The sequence below is a fragment of the Streptopelia decaocto genome (assembly GCF_964273445.1).
Source record: "Streptopelia decaocto genome assembly, chromosome: 7".
Taxonomy (NCBI): Eukaryota; Metazoa; Chordata; class Aves; order Columbiformes; family Columbidae; genus Streptopelia; species Streptopelia decaocto.
In genome coordinates, this window is record NC_138661.1 from 56,292,273 (window position 1) to 56,311,009 (window position 18,737).

At 44.0% G+C, this 18,737-nt stretch overlaps 1 protein-coding gene across 2 annotated transcripts in view; it reads left to right on the top strand.

Moving 5' to 3' along the window:
• The first annotated feature begins 1,059 nt into the window (after positions 1-1,059).
• Positions 1,060-18,737, top strand: part of TUB (TUB bipartite transcription factor) — an 89,909-nt gene continuing 72,231 nt past the window's right edge. The window contains exon 1 of one of the 2 annotated variants that reach the window (XM_082058658.1): positions 1,060-1,773. In XM_082058658.1, coding sequence (XP_081914784.1) covers positions 1,736-1,773 — 38 coding nt within the window. In that variant the 5' untranslated portion in view covers positions 1,060-1,735. The remainder of the gene's footprint in view (positions 1,774-18,737) is intronic. The other variant, XM_082058659.1, reaches the window with a different exon arrangement.

The window sequence follows — 18,737 nt, forward strand, 5'->3', positions numbered from 1 at the left end:
TCTGTGTTCAGTTGGCTAAATGGTAATATTGTCTCCTTGTTTTCTATGCTACAAACCCATGGGAATCAAAGTTCTTTTTTTTTTTTGCTGTTCTGATCTGCTATTGCTAGACACTTTTAAACTCCCTATCTCTGTTTTCTCAGGTGAACGTGTTTTTTTTCACTCTCTGCTCAGATGTGCACCCTTCCACAGTCCTAATCGTTCACCTGTCCTTCTAATTCTGCAACACCTTGCAGTGAGATAGCCTGCACCATACCTTTCTTCCACATGAATTCGTGCCATCAAGCAGAAAAACCAACGCTGCAATTTGGGGATGGCTTAGCAGGTCAGAGCTTCACGTCTTCGTCACTTAGGTGCCCTTGTCCATCTTGGCCTTTCCAGGACATAGTGGGTGCCACAGTTAACTCTTTGATGGTTTATTCCACAATGCCTGTTCAGTGCAAAAAGGTGACTTCAGCTCACTCATAACGGTGTTTTCTTTAAACCTCTCCTCCATGCACAGTACAGCTGTTACCTACATCAAATCTTCTGAGATGTTAGGGGCCAGAGTGCCAGCATTCAAAGCAAATAGACGTTGTCTTTTTCATTAGTTCTTATCTTTCACTAATTCCTTCTTTCTTCAGATTTTTTTTTTTTTTTTTTTTGCACAAAGTCAGGAAATGTTTCTGTAAGTGTTTCTGTGTGTGTTCCTTAGTGTATAGCCTGGCACAGGCTGAGGGGAGGAGGAGGAGGGATTTACACGGTCAGTAGTGTAAAAGGCCTTAACTTCTGCTGTGGCCGCAAAGCTGGACTTGCTAGGATGAGCGGGTGGTCTAACACCCTCGTGTAGCAGAAGCCGGGCTCCTAAGGGAGCCGTGACCGTGCGGTGCTCCAGCCTCAGCCTCAGCCACGCTTCCCCAGGCACTGCTGCCGTGCGGCCGCTCCAGCGCTGGCCGAGCTGGGCTGCAGCCGCCGCATCCCAGCGGCTTCGCATCACCGTGAGGCACCAAGTCTTGTGCTGGCAAACAGAAAACATGAATTTCCCCTTAAGGGCCGCGTTAAGCTTTTACTAATGGACCCCAGGCCGTGGCTCCTCAGCCATTTTGGGTCCAAACGCTGAAATTTATAGATTTTGCCGGTAGGGCTGAACTGAGAAGCGCCTAAGCGCACACGGAGCTCTCCTCGCACCTCCCCGCCGCCCCAGCCGGCTGCCAGGGTTGCTCCGCCGCTACCCGCCCCGGAGCGCGGCCCCGCCGGCCGCGGCGCCCCGCACATGCCCAGTGCCGGCGCGGCTGACGGGGCAGGGGCGGGCCCGGCGCGGAGGGCGGCTCGGCCCGGCCCGCCTCGCCCGGGCGATGCCTTAGCGCGGCGGCGGCAGCGGGGGGGCGGACGGGTAGCGGCAGCGGGGACGCGGCGCTGCTGCCCTGCCTCTCCCTGCCCACCGCTGGCCCTTCCTCCGCCCCCCTCCCGCAGCCCCCTCCCCCGTTCCGGTGCCCGACTCAGCCGCCGCTCCGGGCAGGGAGGAAGGGCAGGGAGCCGCCTCCCGCTGCGCCCGGCCGCCCCCCTCCCCATGCAGCCCGGCCCGCCGCTGGGAGCCCTCCCCGGGGGGATGTTTCTGCGGCCGTTGCCGGGATAACCGGCGCGCCGTCCGCCCCCGCCCCGGACGGAGGATGCTGCCCGCGCCGTGGCGGGTTCCGACTCGGGCAGCAGCGGCCGCGTTCGCCTCCTCGGCTCCGGGCAGCGTCGCCGGGGAGAGATGACTTCAAGGCACCAGGCGGACTGGATCCCCTACAGGTAGGGGGAACCCCCGCTGGGGGCAGCGGGCAAGCGGTGCGGGAGGCGGCCGGAGGGACCGGGGCTGTTCCTGGGCTGGAGCCGCTGCCCCTTGGCGGGGGGTCGCCGCCAGAACCGGTGCCGCGGCGGCGGAGTCGGGGCGGCTGGACCCTACCCGGGGCGCGGAGAGGAAGCGGCGGATCCCGTGCCTGCCGGCCGGCGGGCGCTCTCGGAGGGGTGCCCCGGTCCCGCCTCCCAACTTCGGACCGGTCCCGCTCCGCGAAGTTCGGGGGCTGGTCTCTGGGGAGAGCTGTCAGGCCCGCGAGGAGCGGGAGCGCCGCTGGGAAGAGCCGCGCTCGCTCCGTAGCGGGAGCGCTTCCCTCCGTGCCTCCGCCACCGGGCTCCCCGGCGGGCAGGGCGGCAGCGGGCGGAGCGCTGCGCCGTCGGTGGCGGCCGTCGCCCCTTGGCCGCGGGCATCCCGACCCCGCGGGGCGCTGGCGAGCGCTCGCCGCCCCTTCCGCCGGCGGCCAGCGAGAGCGGCCCGGGGGGGCGCCGGGCCGGGCCGGGCGCGGCTGCCGCGTCCTGGCGGAGCGGCCGCGGCAGGTGGTGCCGCCATGGCGAGGAGCGGGATCGCCATGGCAGCGCCGGGCTGCCGGCTGCCATTGGCTCCGCCGTTGCCATAAGCTACGGGAGCCGCCGCTGCTGCCCGCCAGCCCGTGCGTCAGCGGCGGCTCCGCGCTGCGGGCCCGGCCGGGCTGCGGGGCCCCGCTCGCCCTGCGGAGCGTCCGCGCTGCTGCCTCCGCCCTGCGGGGCTGGGGTCGGCTCGGCCGTGCCCTTCCCGAGCGCCCGCTGTCGGAGCGGCAGCGTTTGCTGCTGGAATATGAGAATAGTCCGTTTCTGACTTGCCGGTCTGGGAGGGAGCGAGCCAAAAAGGTTTCGGCTCCGGGCGGGATGGGCCGTGCTGTGGAGCAATAATAAAGCCATTTCTGAATCGGCTGTTCCGAGTAATGTTAATTTTATGGGTTTTTTTTTAGTTTTCAGTAAAGTATCTTTTTGAACTGAATTATTGCAGAAAGAAATCACGGGTGTTTTTAAAAGGTGTTCTGGAGAAGACAGACAAGCATGTTTGTTTCATTTGTTTGAATAAAACAAGGTAGATACAGTAAGCTAAACTTTTTCTCTAGAGAAACATGACATTAAAAATATTTACAGATTGTGTTTTAAAACAAAGACAGCTGTTTAAGCAGGTTGGTTGTAGTTTGCCCCATTCTAAATGGCAATTTTGCAGCAACCATATGCTGCAATGAGTGCAGCATAAGCACAAATAAAACACTTTATTAATACAGAGAAAAAAGTAGAATTATAGATGCAGAAGTGGAAGTCTGCTGTTTTAACCTGTGTGCGTGATAGTTCTAATCAATAGAAGAATAAGAAAGAAAGAAATCTGATTACAGTGAACCCGAGAATACTGCCACTCTCTCTTCTGTAGCTCTTTCAGACCACGTGTTTTGAAAAGACGTAAGGAATTGGCAATAAGGCTTCAAAAATGACTAGTGGATACATTCTGATGCAATCCAAAGCCTTGTAATGAAGGCAAAAATACCAGCTGAACAGCTGTTCGTGGCTCTTCCCAGCAGCAGAGGAACTGTTTCTCCGTTCTCTCACTGTATGCAGGGCTCTGCAGAGGCCAACACAGAAAGTTTGCTCATGGCTTTTGTAGCAGTGGCCTTCAAGAAGGAAATGTTAATAAAACATCTCTTCTGTTTCTGCTCAGTGCCGTTCAGAGAAGCAAAAGGAGTCAAAGTATTAGATCTTCAGGGAAACACAGATCTGATGATACTCATGTCTCTTCTAATATAATATTATTCTGGCATGCGAACCATATATTTATGGCCAGAAACTGCTGAGGACTGCCCCAAACCAAAAGGCAAATAAACCATGCTTCTGCTCTGAAGTGCCTTTGTTTAGGCTTCTAACATAGAGTTCTCTCAAGAAGTTGACTGACTTTGCAGTCTTCAGAGCAAATTCCTGAATTAGATGTATATCATTGCAAATCTGCTTTAACTTGTTCACTTAAAGCATCCTCCAGGATCCCCTAGACCGACCTACCCAGGAAACAATAGTTTCTGAATGCATATGTGACTGAGATTACACATGAAAACAGTGTATTAGCAAATTAGATCAAAGTACCATTTGGTAGGAGTGGAATACACAAGGCGGGGGAGGGGCCTGACGTGCATCCCTTGGAATAGTTCATCTCTCAGAGCAAAATAAACCACACTTATCTGCTCTGTTGCTTCAGATTGTTTACTGTCATGGGTTCAATGGTTGCTGATTCTGAAAGTTCCTCACCTTCTTTATGGCCTGAGTGGTATGTGACAGCCAACAATGTCACAGCTGCTTGCGTGGGGGACAGAGCGTGGGCTGTTGGGCATGCCTGGGTATGTGAGGAAGTGAGGTGGCCTGAGCCTCGCAGGTGTACGGTGTGCTAGAAAATGCTGTGAGCCCAACTCGGAGCTTGGCAAAGCTGTTTCAGCTTTGGCACAGACTTTAAAATGGTAGCATGACTCCTAAACCTACGTCGTTCCTCCGAGGAATCAAACGTGCGTGCAGCTATACACTTGAATTCATTCAGGCAGAGAAGTGTTTTTTTCTTTGGTAAAATGTCATATTTTTCTTTACAAGTGAGATGAGCCAGAGGGAATCAGTTCCATGTCTATTGTGCACAACTCATTAAGCAATCCACCTGCATGTCCAAAACTCACAAGACAGATTATACTTCTACTTTTAAGATGCTGAGAACATTTTGGGTGAATTAACAAAAAATAGCAGGCAATTCTTTCAGTGCCAGTGCTAGCTTTTTCATGCTGAGATGGATAAAAGATTCATGTTATTTGTGAATCTGTGATTTTGTCATTTTGTCTTTAATGTCTTTTCTTCTCTTACGTATTCTGCTTTTGAAACACTAATAGTCATAGGATGGTGGGATTTGAGTTGGCTAATGTTATGAAATACAACTGAGGAAATATTTTCTGAAAGTAAATATATTGCATTTATTTTCACGAAACCGTTTCATAGAAAGAAGTTCAAGCGTTTGATTAAGCACCTACATGAAACTGCACACCAGGTACAGCGAGTTAGGAATTCTTTAAATTGAGCCTGTTTTTAACAATTTTTATGTCCTTTATCATGAAGAATCAAAACAGTTTAGACTCCAGTAAAAAATCAGTTGCAGTTCATGCAGCTGCCCACAGCCCCAAAAGTGGTTCCTGATGGTGGTGAAGATGCAGCTTCTTGAGCAGTTATGTTCTCAAGCACAGTAGTGTTCTCCTTTGATATCCTTCAGGAGCTTCCAGTAGAAAATACAAAGCAGAAGTATCTGGGAGTCATTACAGATTCACAGGAGTTCAGCTTTTTTGTTCAAAAATATGTTTTGGTTTTATGTATTTTTCCTGAACTTATTTTTAATTTATAGAATTTCTGAACATATTCATTTTTATTTTATGCTGGCGTGTCTTGAATAAGCAAACACATTCTTTGTACTACGTAACTACAGTTAAATGAAACTGTTGCTAGCTAAGATAAAAGTATCAATACACTCAGTCGCAGCAAGGGCCCGGATCTTTAACAATAAATATAACAATATTATAATTTAAAAAGCAGCATTTACAAAACCACCTAGCCTGTTTGATGAGAAATATATAAATATTGTCAGCTGAAAAGTGCAGTCCACATAGGAGTAAATTTGCTGCACTTCCCGAGTTGTGTGTGAAGCATCTGTGCAGTTCCCCTGAGCCGTGGTTTGTGTGATAAACCCGGCACAGCCCCAGGGGAGCCCACGAACTCTGCCGCGGGGTCTGGCCCTTTGCATGGAGGACACTGTCTAAAGCAGAATACACAGCAGGCATCTGCAGGGGCATAACACATCCTGATATGTACATGATGATGGTAATAATACACCGTTATTTGTGACAGTTTTTATTATACTCAAATTTTGTAGCTTTTACGAATTTGCTCTGAAGTTTTAAGGCTGTGCTTGGATATTGCAGCTATAAGCAGTCACTATTTATTAATTTGCAAAGTGAAGGATTACAGTTGGATGAAAATTGTGGAGCACAGCTGAGTTGTAAATTCATGAATCGTGGCAATTAGAGCAGATGAGAAGATTTCAGAAAGTGTGATGGGTAAACAATTCCTGGAAGAAGAACAGGCTTGAAGACCGAGGGTGTCCCACTCATTTGTCTACGCATTGATTTGAGGTATTTGGATGTTATCTACCGCTGAACCCGGCCGTTCTAAAGGCAGCAGTGCAGGTCGAGCGCTCGCCCCGCTGCAGCCGAGTGCATCACAGTGCGGGCGAGCACGCAGCTGCCGCTGTGGGGACCGGCATCGATAATTGATGAGAGTGCTGCTTTTTCTAAAGAAAAGGATACAAAGAGCGTGTGTCTCCTAAATTAGGCTGTCTTGTCTCAGGTTATTGCGATGCACAAAATTAGCCTAGTCGTGTGCTTTTAAAGTGTTTAAGTTAGAGCTCTCCTTTAATGGGGGTCTGTGCTTTAATGTAGGTGTTACTGATGTAGTGCATGGAGACTCCAGCTGAGATCAAAGCCCCGCTCGGCCCAGCATCAGTGTTAGGGAACCGTACAAGCGCATTGGCAGAGGCAATTGCTACCCTGAAGCTGATAGCCTAAATCAACTAGACAGAAAAGAGAGGGAGGAAAATAAACTTACCACTTCAGTTTTACCAGTGAGGGAAACAGAGATCTGTGGAAGTTGCGGGGAATTGGCTTACATGGAAATGGGACAAGGCTCAAGGGAGATCAGCAGCAGAGCTGGGGGTGAAACCCGGTCGTCCTGTGCTTTGCAGTGTGCCCAAGGTGGATTTAAGTACAGGGTCGAAGGGCTTTGCCACCTCTTTGCAGGGTGCACTTGGGGCCATATGACAGGTCAGCGGCTGCACCGTCCGATAGTATCGTGACCTCCGAACACCTTCGCAGTGTCAACATCCAGACTGAGACTAAAACTCATTTCATAATAGGCCAGTGGGTTTCTGGTAGCGACAATCATTTGCAGGTTTCTGGCAGTGACAATCATTTACAAGCCATCTGTGCCAGATTTGGGTCACAGCCAGCAAGGGGATATGGACAGTTTTGACTCTTATGCCTGAGGGTTTTTGGACTTTCCTCAAAGTAGCATCCATTTAGACATACAGCAGCTTTTCTGGAAGCTGGTACTTTCTATTAATAACTAAAAACTGCCATTCCAAAGAGCTGGATTCTTTTCACACTTCCTCTTCGTTCCTCTTCCACTCATACTAATGACTTATTTTCTAATTCACGCCTTTCTGTTCTTTCTCTTTATGAACAGATTTCTTTTTGCCATTCGTCCCTACATCTTCCTCTCCTTGCCTCTTTTTTGCTTTCTTCTCTCTTTCCCACTTTGAGATTATTCATGAAAATAATATTCTGTCTTGCCAGCTGTATGGTACCCTTCTTTGTAAATGTTTGCTCTTTAATTTGTATTTTATTGTAACTTGAGTAAATCCATTCCAATTTCTCATTGTATTACTTAAGAGTTAGTACTCTTTGCAATTTTTTAAGCCGATTTTTTTTCAGATTATTGAGAATTAATTTCAGTATTTGCAGCAGATTATTCAAAGCTTTAGGCATGGTTGTTAAAAACAGTGTTTAATTTATATCTCACGTCTTGCTGGAGCTTTTGTTACTGCAGTGTATGAAGGCCAGTAACTGGGATTAGGAGCTGCCCTTCTCGGTGCTGGTGGGGAACTGAAGAACTGCTCTCTTGCAGTTTTGCCATCTCTTTTATCATGACATAGTGGCAGGATGATAGAAGCAAGTTCTGAGGACTCTCAGCTGAGAATATAACACCTCTCTGGGCTCTGTTATTGATTGTATAATGCTAATAGTATGCAGGTATACAGCAAGACAGTCTTCAGTCTGAGGAATTTTCGGTCGTGAAGGTAGGTACGAAAGGGCACAAAATAAAAGCGAAGAGATCAGGGTGATTGTTGGTGTAGTTTCACTTTTGTTACACACATATGATCATTAGCTTCTTTTAAGTATCCTGTTCTTAAGAAAACAGGAATGGGTTAGTGACTTAACTAGAGACAGCGATGTGCTCGCAGAGAAGGGCGTCTAGAATGTGCGAAGGTAACTATGGGAGAAGGTGGAAAGACTGGAGTAATTGTTTTGGAACAGGATGAGTGGATGAGTATACACGATAAAAAAATAAACATTCCCCCCCCCGCCCCCCACCATAGCTGTTTTAGACTAGCTTGTTTTATCTAATACTTAGTAGTAACATAGCTTTTTTTTGCTTTTTATGTGTTCAGTAACACGTGTAACAGTGGGTGTATTGTGGATCATTTACTAAATAATTTTGGTTTCTCTCTGTGTTGTGTAGCTTTGTGATATTTAGGAAGGTCTTTTAATGCTTAGTTTGCCTTGTAACTAAATTATTTACTAAATGTATTTGTATTTTCTTATTTTACCTTAATAAGAAGCTAAAATATACCTTTCCTTTTCAGTGATTACAGCAGAGGTAGTTTTCATACTTTTGGATTGCTAATAAATTGGGAGATTACAGATTTATCTATCATTTATTCATAAAGGGAAGAAGTGACCTAGTTTAAAACACTTCCTCTGGGGAAATGCAGTAGGGCCTTATGCAGCAGAGGCCAGTAACTGCTTCTGCCAGGACAAGAACGTTGCGGGTCTCGGATGCTGCTGCTGTACCTGGCACCTGGAGGCAGGGACACTGTCAGGTCCAACACCACCCTCTGCTGTACGTGCAGCTGTGTGCTTGCTCGTGGGCATGAGTCACAATGAGGTGCCACAAGAGCCTTTCTATTTTCTTGAAAGGGAATCAGGGTGGTTCCGTGACCCTCTCTGAGCTCACGTTTTAGCTGAGCAAATAATGGCAAGTGGTCTGTATACATTAAAGGCTGTATACATGAAAGGCTGAGGGATCTGGGTCTCTTTAGGTTGGAGGAGACTGAGGGGTGACCTTATTAATGTTTACTAATATATAAAGGGTGAATGTCACGAGGATGGAGCCAGGCTCTTCTCGGTGACAACCAATGGTAGGACAAGGGGTAATGGGTTCAAACTGGAACACAGGAGGTTCCACTTAAATTTGAGAAGAAACTTCTTCTCAGTGAGGGTGACAGACACTGGAACAGGCTGCCCAGGGGGTTGTGAAGTCTCCTACTCTGCAGACATTCAAAACCTGCCTGGACACCTTCCTGTGTAACCTCATCTGGGTGTTCCTGCTCCGGCAGGGGGGATTGGACTGGATGATCTTTTGAGGCCCCTTCCAATCCCTGACATTCTGTGATTCTGTGATTAATATGAATGTGTGAGGGCACTTTGTTTGTGAGGGTCATACTTACCTCACTCTCTGACAACAGAAGTGCCCAAGCCATTCTTTCATGAAGTTGAGTTTTAGCTTGAGTTGTAGATGTTTACCGCAATTAAGTCTTGAATTGCAGATTTCAGTGGAAAGCTCATGGTTCCTGTTGAGACGCATGTTAACACAAGTCTGTGAATATCATAATTTGTAATTAATATAACTCATTTGACACAGGTAATGAAACCACAGGATGAAGTTTTTAATGGTAATTGTAATCGTAATCACAGTTCTAACTACCTGCAGGTGAGAAATTACAAGATGAAGAAATTCCTTGATTAGCTTCAAATTATGACTAAGCTGAAAGTTGTATCTGCAAGTGAAATACAGATATGTCTGTATTTCATCCATGTTTAGGAAAGGGATCAAAAGAGGTCTGTCTTTTGAATGTGGTATCCGTTTGAAAGCAAAATGAATAAAGATAAAGGCTAGGTATTTCTGTTAATGGTACCTGTGCCACAGCCAGAAGTGTAAGGAAAAGTGGTCTCTCTTTTTTCCAGAGCAGGTTGCTCCTAACCAATACCTACAGCAACATTTTCACTTGTCTGCAGTAACAAAAACCAAAACAACTACATTGCATCATGTTGCATTTCTCCCTTCTGGAAAACTGAGGACGATATTGGATGTTTTGTAGAAATTAAAGAATAGATAACTGGTGTGGACAATGCCTTAGACTAACTGCTCATGTCAGGCTGAGTGACAACTGAAAGACTAAGATGCTTTCTGTACCTTGGAATGCATCCCACTATTTTTGGCAGATATAAATCTCAAGGCTCAAGCCAGAAGCGTGAATTTCCATTAAACAATCTTTTGCAGACCTATTTGTATGAACTCTTATATGCCTACCTAAAGGTTCAGGTTAGTTATAAGGGTAAATAATGCATCTTTTGGGACACTGCACCTGTACTGCTGCATTAAATAACATTAAAGACGTCTCTACACACGAGTGAGTCAGACCTTGATAATTGATTCTTCCAGGCAACTGGATTTTAAATCACTTCACTGGATGTTGCTGCAGATTTAAAAAGTGAGGTCCAAGGTTTTAGAGGAAGTTTTTGTGCTTGCCCTAGGGTAAGACTAGCTTCGTTTTATTGCCTGTCCTTAAGGCAGAGCTCAGGTGCCTTTGTGTATGGTGTATCATTAGATCTGTGCAATGGTGGAGACACGGAGAACCCTGTAGTTTGGCTTGCTGCTGAGTTGGTTGAATTCTTTCCTTCTGTATTTGATCTCTGTGGTATGTCCAAGCTGCATACTTCACTGCAGTAGAGGGACACTTGGCCGAGCTGCACATGAGCCGACACAGACCCGGAAAGCTGTACAACATCATCAGAAATGCAGAAGTGATTTACTCCTCTGAGGAGCAATGCAGTTCAGTCTGTGAGGAGCCAGGGACTACCATAGATAAATCATTTCCAGTATATGTGTTAGCTTGTTTACAGCTAGCTGGGTATCTGTCATAGCACAGTTCACAATATTAATGTAACTTTTAATTTAAAATTAATTATTTGGTCTAAACTAAGATTGTTAATTTTCAGCTCTTAAAAGCACTAGCTACCTATGAGTGACCTAACCTGGCCTCTTGCTTTTCAAAATACTAGGGTAATTCTTCTTAGATATGCCAGATATATTAATTATGGAATACTGAATTTATACCTAGAGAAACTGGGCCATCATACCCGTGCAAAAAGACCATGACATTGCTAGAAGTTTGAGGCATCCTGGAAGTTGCCTTTTAAATGTTATCTACTTCAAATAGTTATATAGTGTAGCTTTCTGGCCCTGTTGATGCAGCTTGAAAAATGGTTAATGATTTCCTTGGGGCTTGAAGATCACTCATAGTTTTTAAAGATCAAGAAAAAACAGCACAGGAGAAATTTAAATGAAATGAAAGGTTCTCCCTTTCTCCTTTCCTTCCTTCTGTCCCTTCTTCCTTCCTGTTTTGATTCTCAGGCACCTTCTGTTATTTATTCATTTAATGCTATATGCTTGAGGCTTTGCAAGATAGAGGTTGTTCTTAGTATTGGAAAGAAAAACGTTTTTCAGTACTTTGCACTCTGTGTTAGAATGATTTCCAGATTATTCTATTGGAAAAAAGGTGAAATTACATTCTCATAGCCTGCAAAGTGGGATATGCAAGTTCAAGTGTTCAAGTCTTTGCCCTGTGTGTTGTATTCCTTAGAAAGGTATTTCTAATACTTCAGATGAGTGCCTGTCCTTTCAGGTTATTTGTTGGTGCGGGCTGGGCTTGTCCCCCCCATCCTCCTGAAATTTTACCCTGGAAGTCAGGAGGTCACTGAGTTTACAAAGTTTAGATTTGATAAATTTGTATTCTTTTACAAAGATTTCTGGCAAAAGAATCAGTGAACTCTAGACTTGGTATGGAAGATTTTAGGTCTTAGAAAATTAATTTTACTTAAATAAAATACAATTTCTGAGAGCCATCACTTCATGGAAGTGGTACCAAATAATGTAAGCCATAACAAAACTGAAGGAGATAGTAAAAGCAACTAGGAGCTCATTGGAAATGACTATCCAGTTGCTGGACTTTCAGTTTATTGATTGTTGCATTCCATTAAAATATAAAGATTTTGTAATGCAAGATTTAGGAATGCATGCAAAAGAGCTGTATCGTAGCATTACGCTGGTACAGGCCTTTCAAAGGATGGAATGTAATGCTACATAGGGAGCCTTGAAGAGCCTGTGGCTGGATTTTCAAGAGTGCTCAGGGTCACTCTGATTCTTTGCTCACGTTATTTCCTCATCATGAGCCTATTTGAAAATGTGAAGCTTCTGTTGAAAATAACGTGGTGGGGAGAGAAGGAAGAAGAGTGACTATTGTGCTGCCCAGTCAAAATGACAAACAGTGTATAACACGTTGCAGTTTTTATGTGTTCTTTGGCAAGAACAACTCATTCTCCTCTGAAAAAAAGCTTATTCTGAAGAAAAATGTAAGATACGTTAGAGGCATAGAAGTTTTCACTGCATTGCATGATGAATTGTAAATGTGCCAAATTGACAATGCAAGGAGTTCTCAAAGCAACTCTCTGTGTGCTGGGATGAAAATTCAGCCCAAAAGGTTTCAGTTTACAGCTGGCTCTGCAATTGCATTTACTGTGGACTTGGATTAACAATGCCAAACATGACTGGCTATTGCAATAAATAGTAAATAGAAAGGTGGTGTTCTGTATGATTTTTATTTTCACTGTGCACGCGATGACTTCACTCTTGTTGCTAAGTTTTTGTTAAAATGGCTATGATATTGTTCTGTATTTTTTATTTTCACTTCATTAGAATAGGTCTATAACTAACAATGATTGATTCACTATTAATAATTCCCTAAGTTATTTACTTTGTGAAATGAAAGACATTTGTTTTCTTTTTACATCACAAAATGCCTACCTCTGTATTCTCATGATACCGAATACTTCAGGAAACTTACTCAGATTGTTTGTGACATTCTTCCCCTTTTTATGTGAGTCCCCTGTATCTGGAAATTTGATCTGCAGTGTTCTGTCCAGTGAGCTATCAAATGGCTAATGTTGGTTTTGGGGAGAATAGCGTGTGCTGCTGGGAGGGTGCCTGGACATAATATTGGTTGGGTTGAATTTGTCAGTAAGTCAATGGCAATATTTCCTTATTTTCCAGCTCTTCTTAAATTAAATCTTTTCATAATCATAAAGCAGATAAATATTTGATCAGGATTTCAGGTCTGTGCTTCCATCCAGGAACTGTCATCAAGTCTTTCTAAAGCAGATTTGCAGATTCAAGCAAAGGTCCTTCTGTCAGCACATGGGAGCAGGGCAAAGCAGATGTGGCTCACCAAGCCACATTCCATCATTTATCAGCAGTCCTGGCTAACCAGGGATGTCCCAGTTGACTGGAGGTTGGGAAGTGTGACGCCCATCTACAAGAAGGGCTGGAAGGAGGATCTGAGGAACTACAGACCTGTCAGTCTGACCTCGGTGCCAGGGAAGGTCATGGAAAAGATCATCCTGAATGCCATCATACAGCACATATGGGACAACCAGGTGATCAAGTCCAGTCAGCATGGGTTTATGAAAGACAGGTCCTGCTTGATTAGCTTGATCTGCCCCTGTGATAAGGTGACCTGCTTAGTGTTTGAGGGAAAGGCTGATGGTGTTGTCTACCTAGACTTTGGTAAAGCCTTTGACACCATTTCCCACAGCATTCTGCTGGAGAAACTGGCAGCTCATGGCCTAGATGGGTGTGCTCTTCGATGGGTGAAGAACTGGCTGGATGGCTGGGCCCAAAGAGTTGTGGTGAATGGAGTCAAATCCAGTTGGTGGCCGGTCACGAGTGGTGTTCCCCACGGCTCAGCATTGGGGCCAGTTTTGTTTAATCTCTTTATCAGTTATCTGGATGAGAGGATTGAGTGCACCATTGCTAAGTTTGTAGGCAACACCAAGTTTGGTGGGAGTTTTGGTCTGGTGGAGGGTAGGAAGGCTCTACAGAGAGATCTGGTCAGGATGGGTCGATGGGCTGAGGCCAACTGTAAGAGTGGCTAGAAAGCTGCCTGGCAGAAAAGGACCTGGTGGTGTTGGTTGCCAGTGGCTGAACATGAGCCAGCTGTGTGCCCAGGTGGTCAAAAAGGCCAACAGTATCCTGGCTTGTATCAGGAATAGTGTGGCCAGCAGGACCAGGGCAGTGATCGTCCCTCTGTACTCAGCACTGCTGAGGCCGCACTCTGAATCCTGTGTTCAGTTTTGTGCCCGTCACTACAAGAAAGACATTGAGGTGCTGGAGAGAGTTCAGAGAAGGGAACAAAGCTGGTGAGGGGTCTGGAGCACAAATCTGATGAGGAGTGGCTGAGGGAACTGGGGCTGTTTAGCCGGAAGAAAAGGAGGCTGAGGGGAGACCTTATCGCTGCCTACGATTACCTGAAAGGAGGTTGTAGTATGGAGGGTGTTGGTCCCTTTTTCCAAGTAATGAGTGATAGGATGAGAGGAAATGGCCTTAGGTTTCACCAGGAGAGGTTCAGATTGGATGTTAGGAAAAACTTCACGGAAAGGGTTATCAGGCATTAGAACAGGCTGTCCAGGGAAGTGGTTGAGTCACTATCCCTGGAGGTGTTTAAAAGACACGTAGATGAGGTTCTTAAAGACATGATTTAGCAGTGGACTTGGCACTGTTAGCAGTTCAACTCGATGATCTTAAAGGTCCTTTCCAACCTAAATTAAAAAAAAAAAAAAAATAGTGTTGCCTGGGGAGCTGCATGGTTTGCAAGGCCATATATCTTCAGCCCTGTGGGCAAGCAGGCTCTGGTCGCTGCTGCGGTCACCATCGTGGGGCTGGCAGTCCAGAGCAGCAGGCTGCATGCTCCCAGCTTTCCATGGATAAAGAGCATGTGCACTGGAGTACAATGCTATCCCAGAATGGTAAACACTTCAGAAGGGTCATGTAGACGAAGCTGTTGTTGTCTTACGTGTTTCTGGCTTACTCGTGCCAGCAGCTTTCTTTCCATAATTCCTCGACTGAAGTCCTCCTCATGCTGTTGCAGTTTTGGCTGGGTCCTGACAGAGCAAGGAAACAGAGCCCTCCGAACCTGACAGAATGAAGCTGATTGACGCTCAGTGGATGATCCTGCAGGCTGAAATGGCTCACCTTGTAACCTCGTGTCCTACAACAAACACAAACTCATGGCTTGTGCGTTGAAATATGAGAGCTATGACAAATGTGCAAATAACAGTGATCACATGCTGCAGCAATTAGACATTTTGTGCAGTAGGCAATTAGTGTTCAGTAAAGAAACGAGAAGATACACAGTCATACATATTCATCTGAGAGGAGTAGAAAAACATCTGCTGGTATGTGTGTGTTGATTAGACCCAAAGGGGGATCTTATTTTCACTCTTTTTTTTTTTTAATGGTCCAACAGCTAAAATGATACTTTCTGCTTTACTCAAATGCATTTGGAAATATGTTCCCACAGTGCCAGAAGTGGTTTAATTATATCTGATATGGTTAAAAGACATCTCCAGCTTTGCCTGATACAGCTTCCTCTCTCGGAGAGTACGTGTGCTTGCTTCTCATTCCAACTGTTGTCTCCTTTTCCTGGCACACACCTGGTGGGTTATGGGGCGGCCGTGGTTTGAGAGCTGAGTGCTACGAGTCCCTCGGTGCTCTGGATGCACCTTGATGTGGAGCTGTGGTGCAGCACCTGGCCGTGCAGAGACCTGTGTGTTACCCTGGTGTCACCGATGGGGACACTGCACATGCAGCAGAAGGATAAAAACTCAGTAGTGAGATCAGGGAAGGAATCACATTTGCTTTGTCTTCCACTTCCATCCTTATTGCCTCTAAAACAGATTATCTTTTTTATTTCCTTTGTATTTCTGTTTATAAGGAATCTAATTAAGATAATAAGAACTATACACGTGTAGACAAGAAAAAAATGAACACAGTAAACTTTCTTCATAATGTGTTGAGGTTGGCACAGACGTTCTGCACATACCCATAAGAAATGATCCTAGGGTCAGTACAACTTTCGAAGTCAGAATTCCTATAGCTGTCATTCATAATGTTTTCTTGTGTGGATTCTCATTAATAATATTATTTATCTGAGCCCAAAACCTTCCTTTCCACAGAGAGGCCATTTAAGGTCTCTGCTTCTACCCAGCTACCACCTTCATCACAAAATCTGTCGGACTTAGAAAGATGTACCGCTCTTTAATTTTGGTTGAAATTAATCAACTGAAGAAAAAAAATAATAGACATTATGAACATGTAAGTCTTTCTTCCTTAAGAAACCAGACAAAACCCCTCATTATACAGATGCTGAATTGTCAGTAAATGAATTTGAAGTCTGGGTGCTCTGGTCAGTTTTTATTACAGAATCCCTGTGAATGAGAATTCTTCTTGAAACTTCCAGAGATGCACTTGTTCACTGCTTTCTGTTTTCTACTTTTATGCAAAATATAGCATTAATACACATGTTTTAAGTGAGATAGAGAAGAAAACTTAAATACTTCTCTGACAAAGACCTAGATGTTTTAAACTAAATTCTACTTGCATGGTATGATTTGCTTCCTCCTCTAGAAAATCAACAACTAGTCTGATAATCACACATTTCTGTTCACATTTTACTCACATTTTAATTGAAGATGTTCCATTGGAGGGAACTATCAGGCTCAGGAGTGTGTCTACCGACAAGGCTGGATGTGGCCCTTCTGTCCCTGGTGGGGATCGATTTTGCTGCAATTGTTGCTAACAGGCATCTGAGCAGGTGAATTGGAATAATTAAAATGGCAACTTCAGCCACATATCAAAAAAAAAAAATGAAAAGGATGGTGAAAAGCCCTTGCCTGTAATGGTTCACTACTGGTGTCACAGCACCTGAACAGCTCTTTGTTCAATAAAAACCCTTTATGTCTTAATCCTCCAGCCTTCACAAGTAAACACAAGCTTGTCAGTCTCCTAGTTTTGTAAGTTTTACTGTGCGTTTGTATCCACAAAAAAGTGCTGATAAACTTCGGTACTGTTTGTCAACACAACCTTTCTTTAGAAGTTAACCTGACCTACTTCAGCTGTGATCTGTTTAGTTGCACAAACCCAAAGATGGTTTATCTCTAGGCTTTTTAAAAGACACACTGAAGCAAATTACATTATGCTTGTTTTCTTTGTTAAAAAATTGAAGGCACAAAATCCAAGACCTGTAGTATCTTGAATTACCTCAGGACCTGTTTCTGTCATGCTTAAACAAATCTGCTACCAAGAGCCTGGCTCTCATCAGTGACACCTCTCTAAAGCTGTACTGGTTTTGAAATTAAAAATAGAGGAGGTTTTATACAGACTTAAAAAAAATATTATTAAAACATTTGGGGTGGGAAACAATTTGCACTTTTTTCTGAATACATGGAAAGTGACATTTACACAAATCTAGATTCTGGTTATTCTTTCTTTCTTGAAGCTATTTTTGACAAGTTGTAAACATGCAGAATATGAGTATTGAAGATTGGTTTAAGCTCCACAGGTTGAATTCCCAGGTTGAAATTCAGTGTAGAACTATCATTCATCTTTCCTTTAAAAAACAAAGGAAGTAATAAGAAACAAACAAAAAAAAAAAACCAACACAGTGATACCCAATTTTCTGTACATCTGAATTATGTTTTAAAAAGGAGAGTTTGTCTATTCTATGCAGTAAGTAAAGAGTCAATAGATTTTTTTTCCAACTTTATTTCTGGCTAGTGAACGTATCTTTGTCTTTCTGTGGTTTCATAATATGCCTGAATCTTAGAGAAAAGAGAAGAAAAGGACAAGATAAACAATTTTTGTCTTAATTGGTAAATGAACTGCAGTGTTCTCAGTATCTGTATTTAGCATGAAAACAGCCATTAGAATTGCAGATTTTGATAGCCATTTTGTTTTGAGGAACTGACAAACGTACAATTTGCAATCCTATGTAATTATAATCTGATTCTAGAGAACTGTAATTTCTACCAATATCTAGAAATACATCATTTGAGCCTAAATTTTCTGTACACTCTGTGCAGGGGTTAATGGCACAACCTTAATGAGAATGATACTGCCTAATTCCTTGGATATCATGCTGGTATTGTATCATTTATCCATTTTGAGAGGTCAAATTATACTGAAAATCTGTAGAAGCATATGACTGGCAAAGAATGCTTGTTGTTTTGTACGATAGCTCTTCCTTGGTTTATAAACACGGTACCCTATTTGCTCGGCAATTTCCACATGGCGAAAGAGAAAAATAATGCTGAAGTCGGGTAAGAACAGTTTAAAAATAGTAGATTGGATAAATGCTGTAATATTTTTTGATCTAATGCCTTTGGGTAATTTGTCACAGATGACAGCAGCTTGCCAGTTCAAGAAAAAATATACCTGAAGTTGACACACCTTTTAAAACTAATTATCTTATGGATGCTTCATTTTAAACAAAAGCTTACTCATGCGTGTAAAATGTTTGTGCGAGTCCTGGGAGTTTTCAAAACAATCAGAAAAAGCATCTTATTCTTTTTGTCATTCTTTTTTTCTCTCTTCTTTTTGGTTACTGTTTGATGGAACTGGTGAATATTTGATAAGCGGTTTAAAAAACAAAGGTAAAAATTAATGATTTGCTATCAGCCTTTTCTTTTGGTGTTCACCACTTCACATGCTAAAAGCTTTTATTTTGCTAATACTTAGCCACTCGAGTGATCTGTTGACTCAAATGGCAAAATTTATGTCCAGCAATAACAAGTTTAATTAATCTGTTCAGGATCAGAGCCCTAAAAATTAGGTGGTATGTGTGTATCAGACCCCATTTTCAGTTTACTTCAAATATTCTTCAAATATTTCAAGTTTTCTTCAAATGGTGATCTAGAGTCTACGAGGTCTTGTGTGGGGGACCAATGGAGTTTCTTGTACAGCAACACATGGGCTGTTCATGCAAAGATGTTTTCAAACCTGGAACGGTAATCTGGAAAAGTTAGAAATAGTTACAAATATGAATTAGTTGAGTCATGATAATTAGCTCTTAAATTTCCAGTAATTTGATAGCTGTGTCTACTATAAGCTGTATACTACAGGGGGGATTT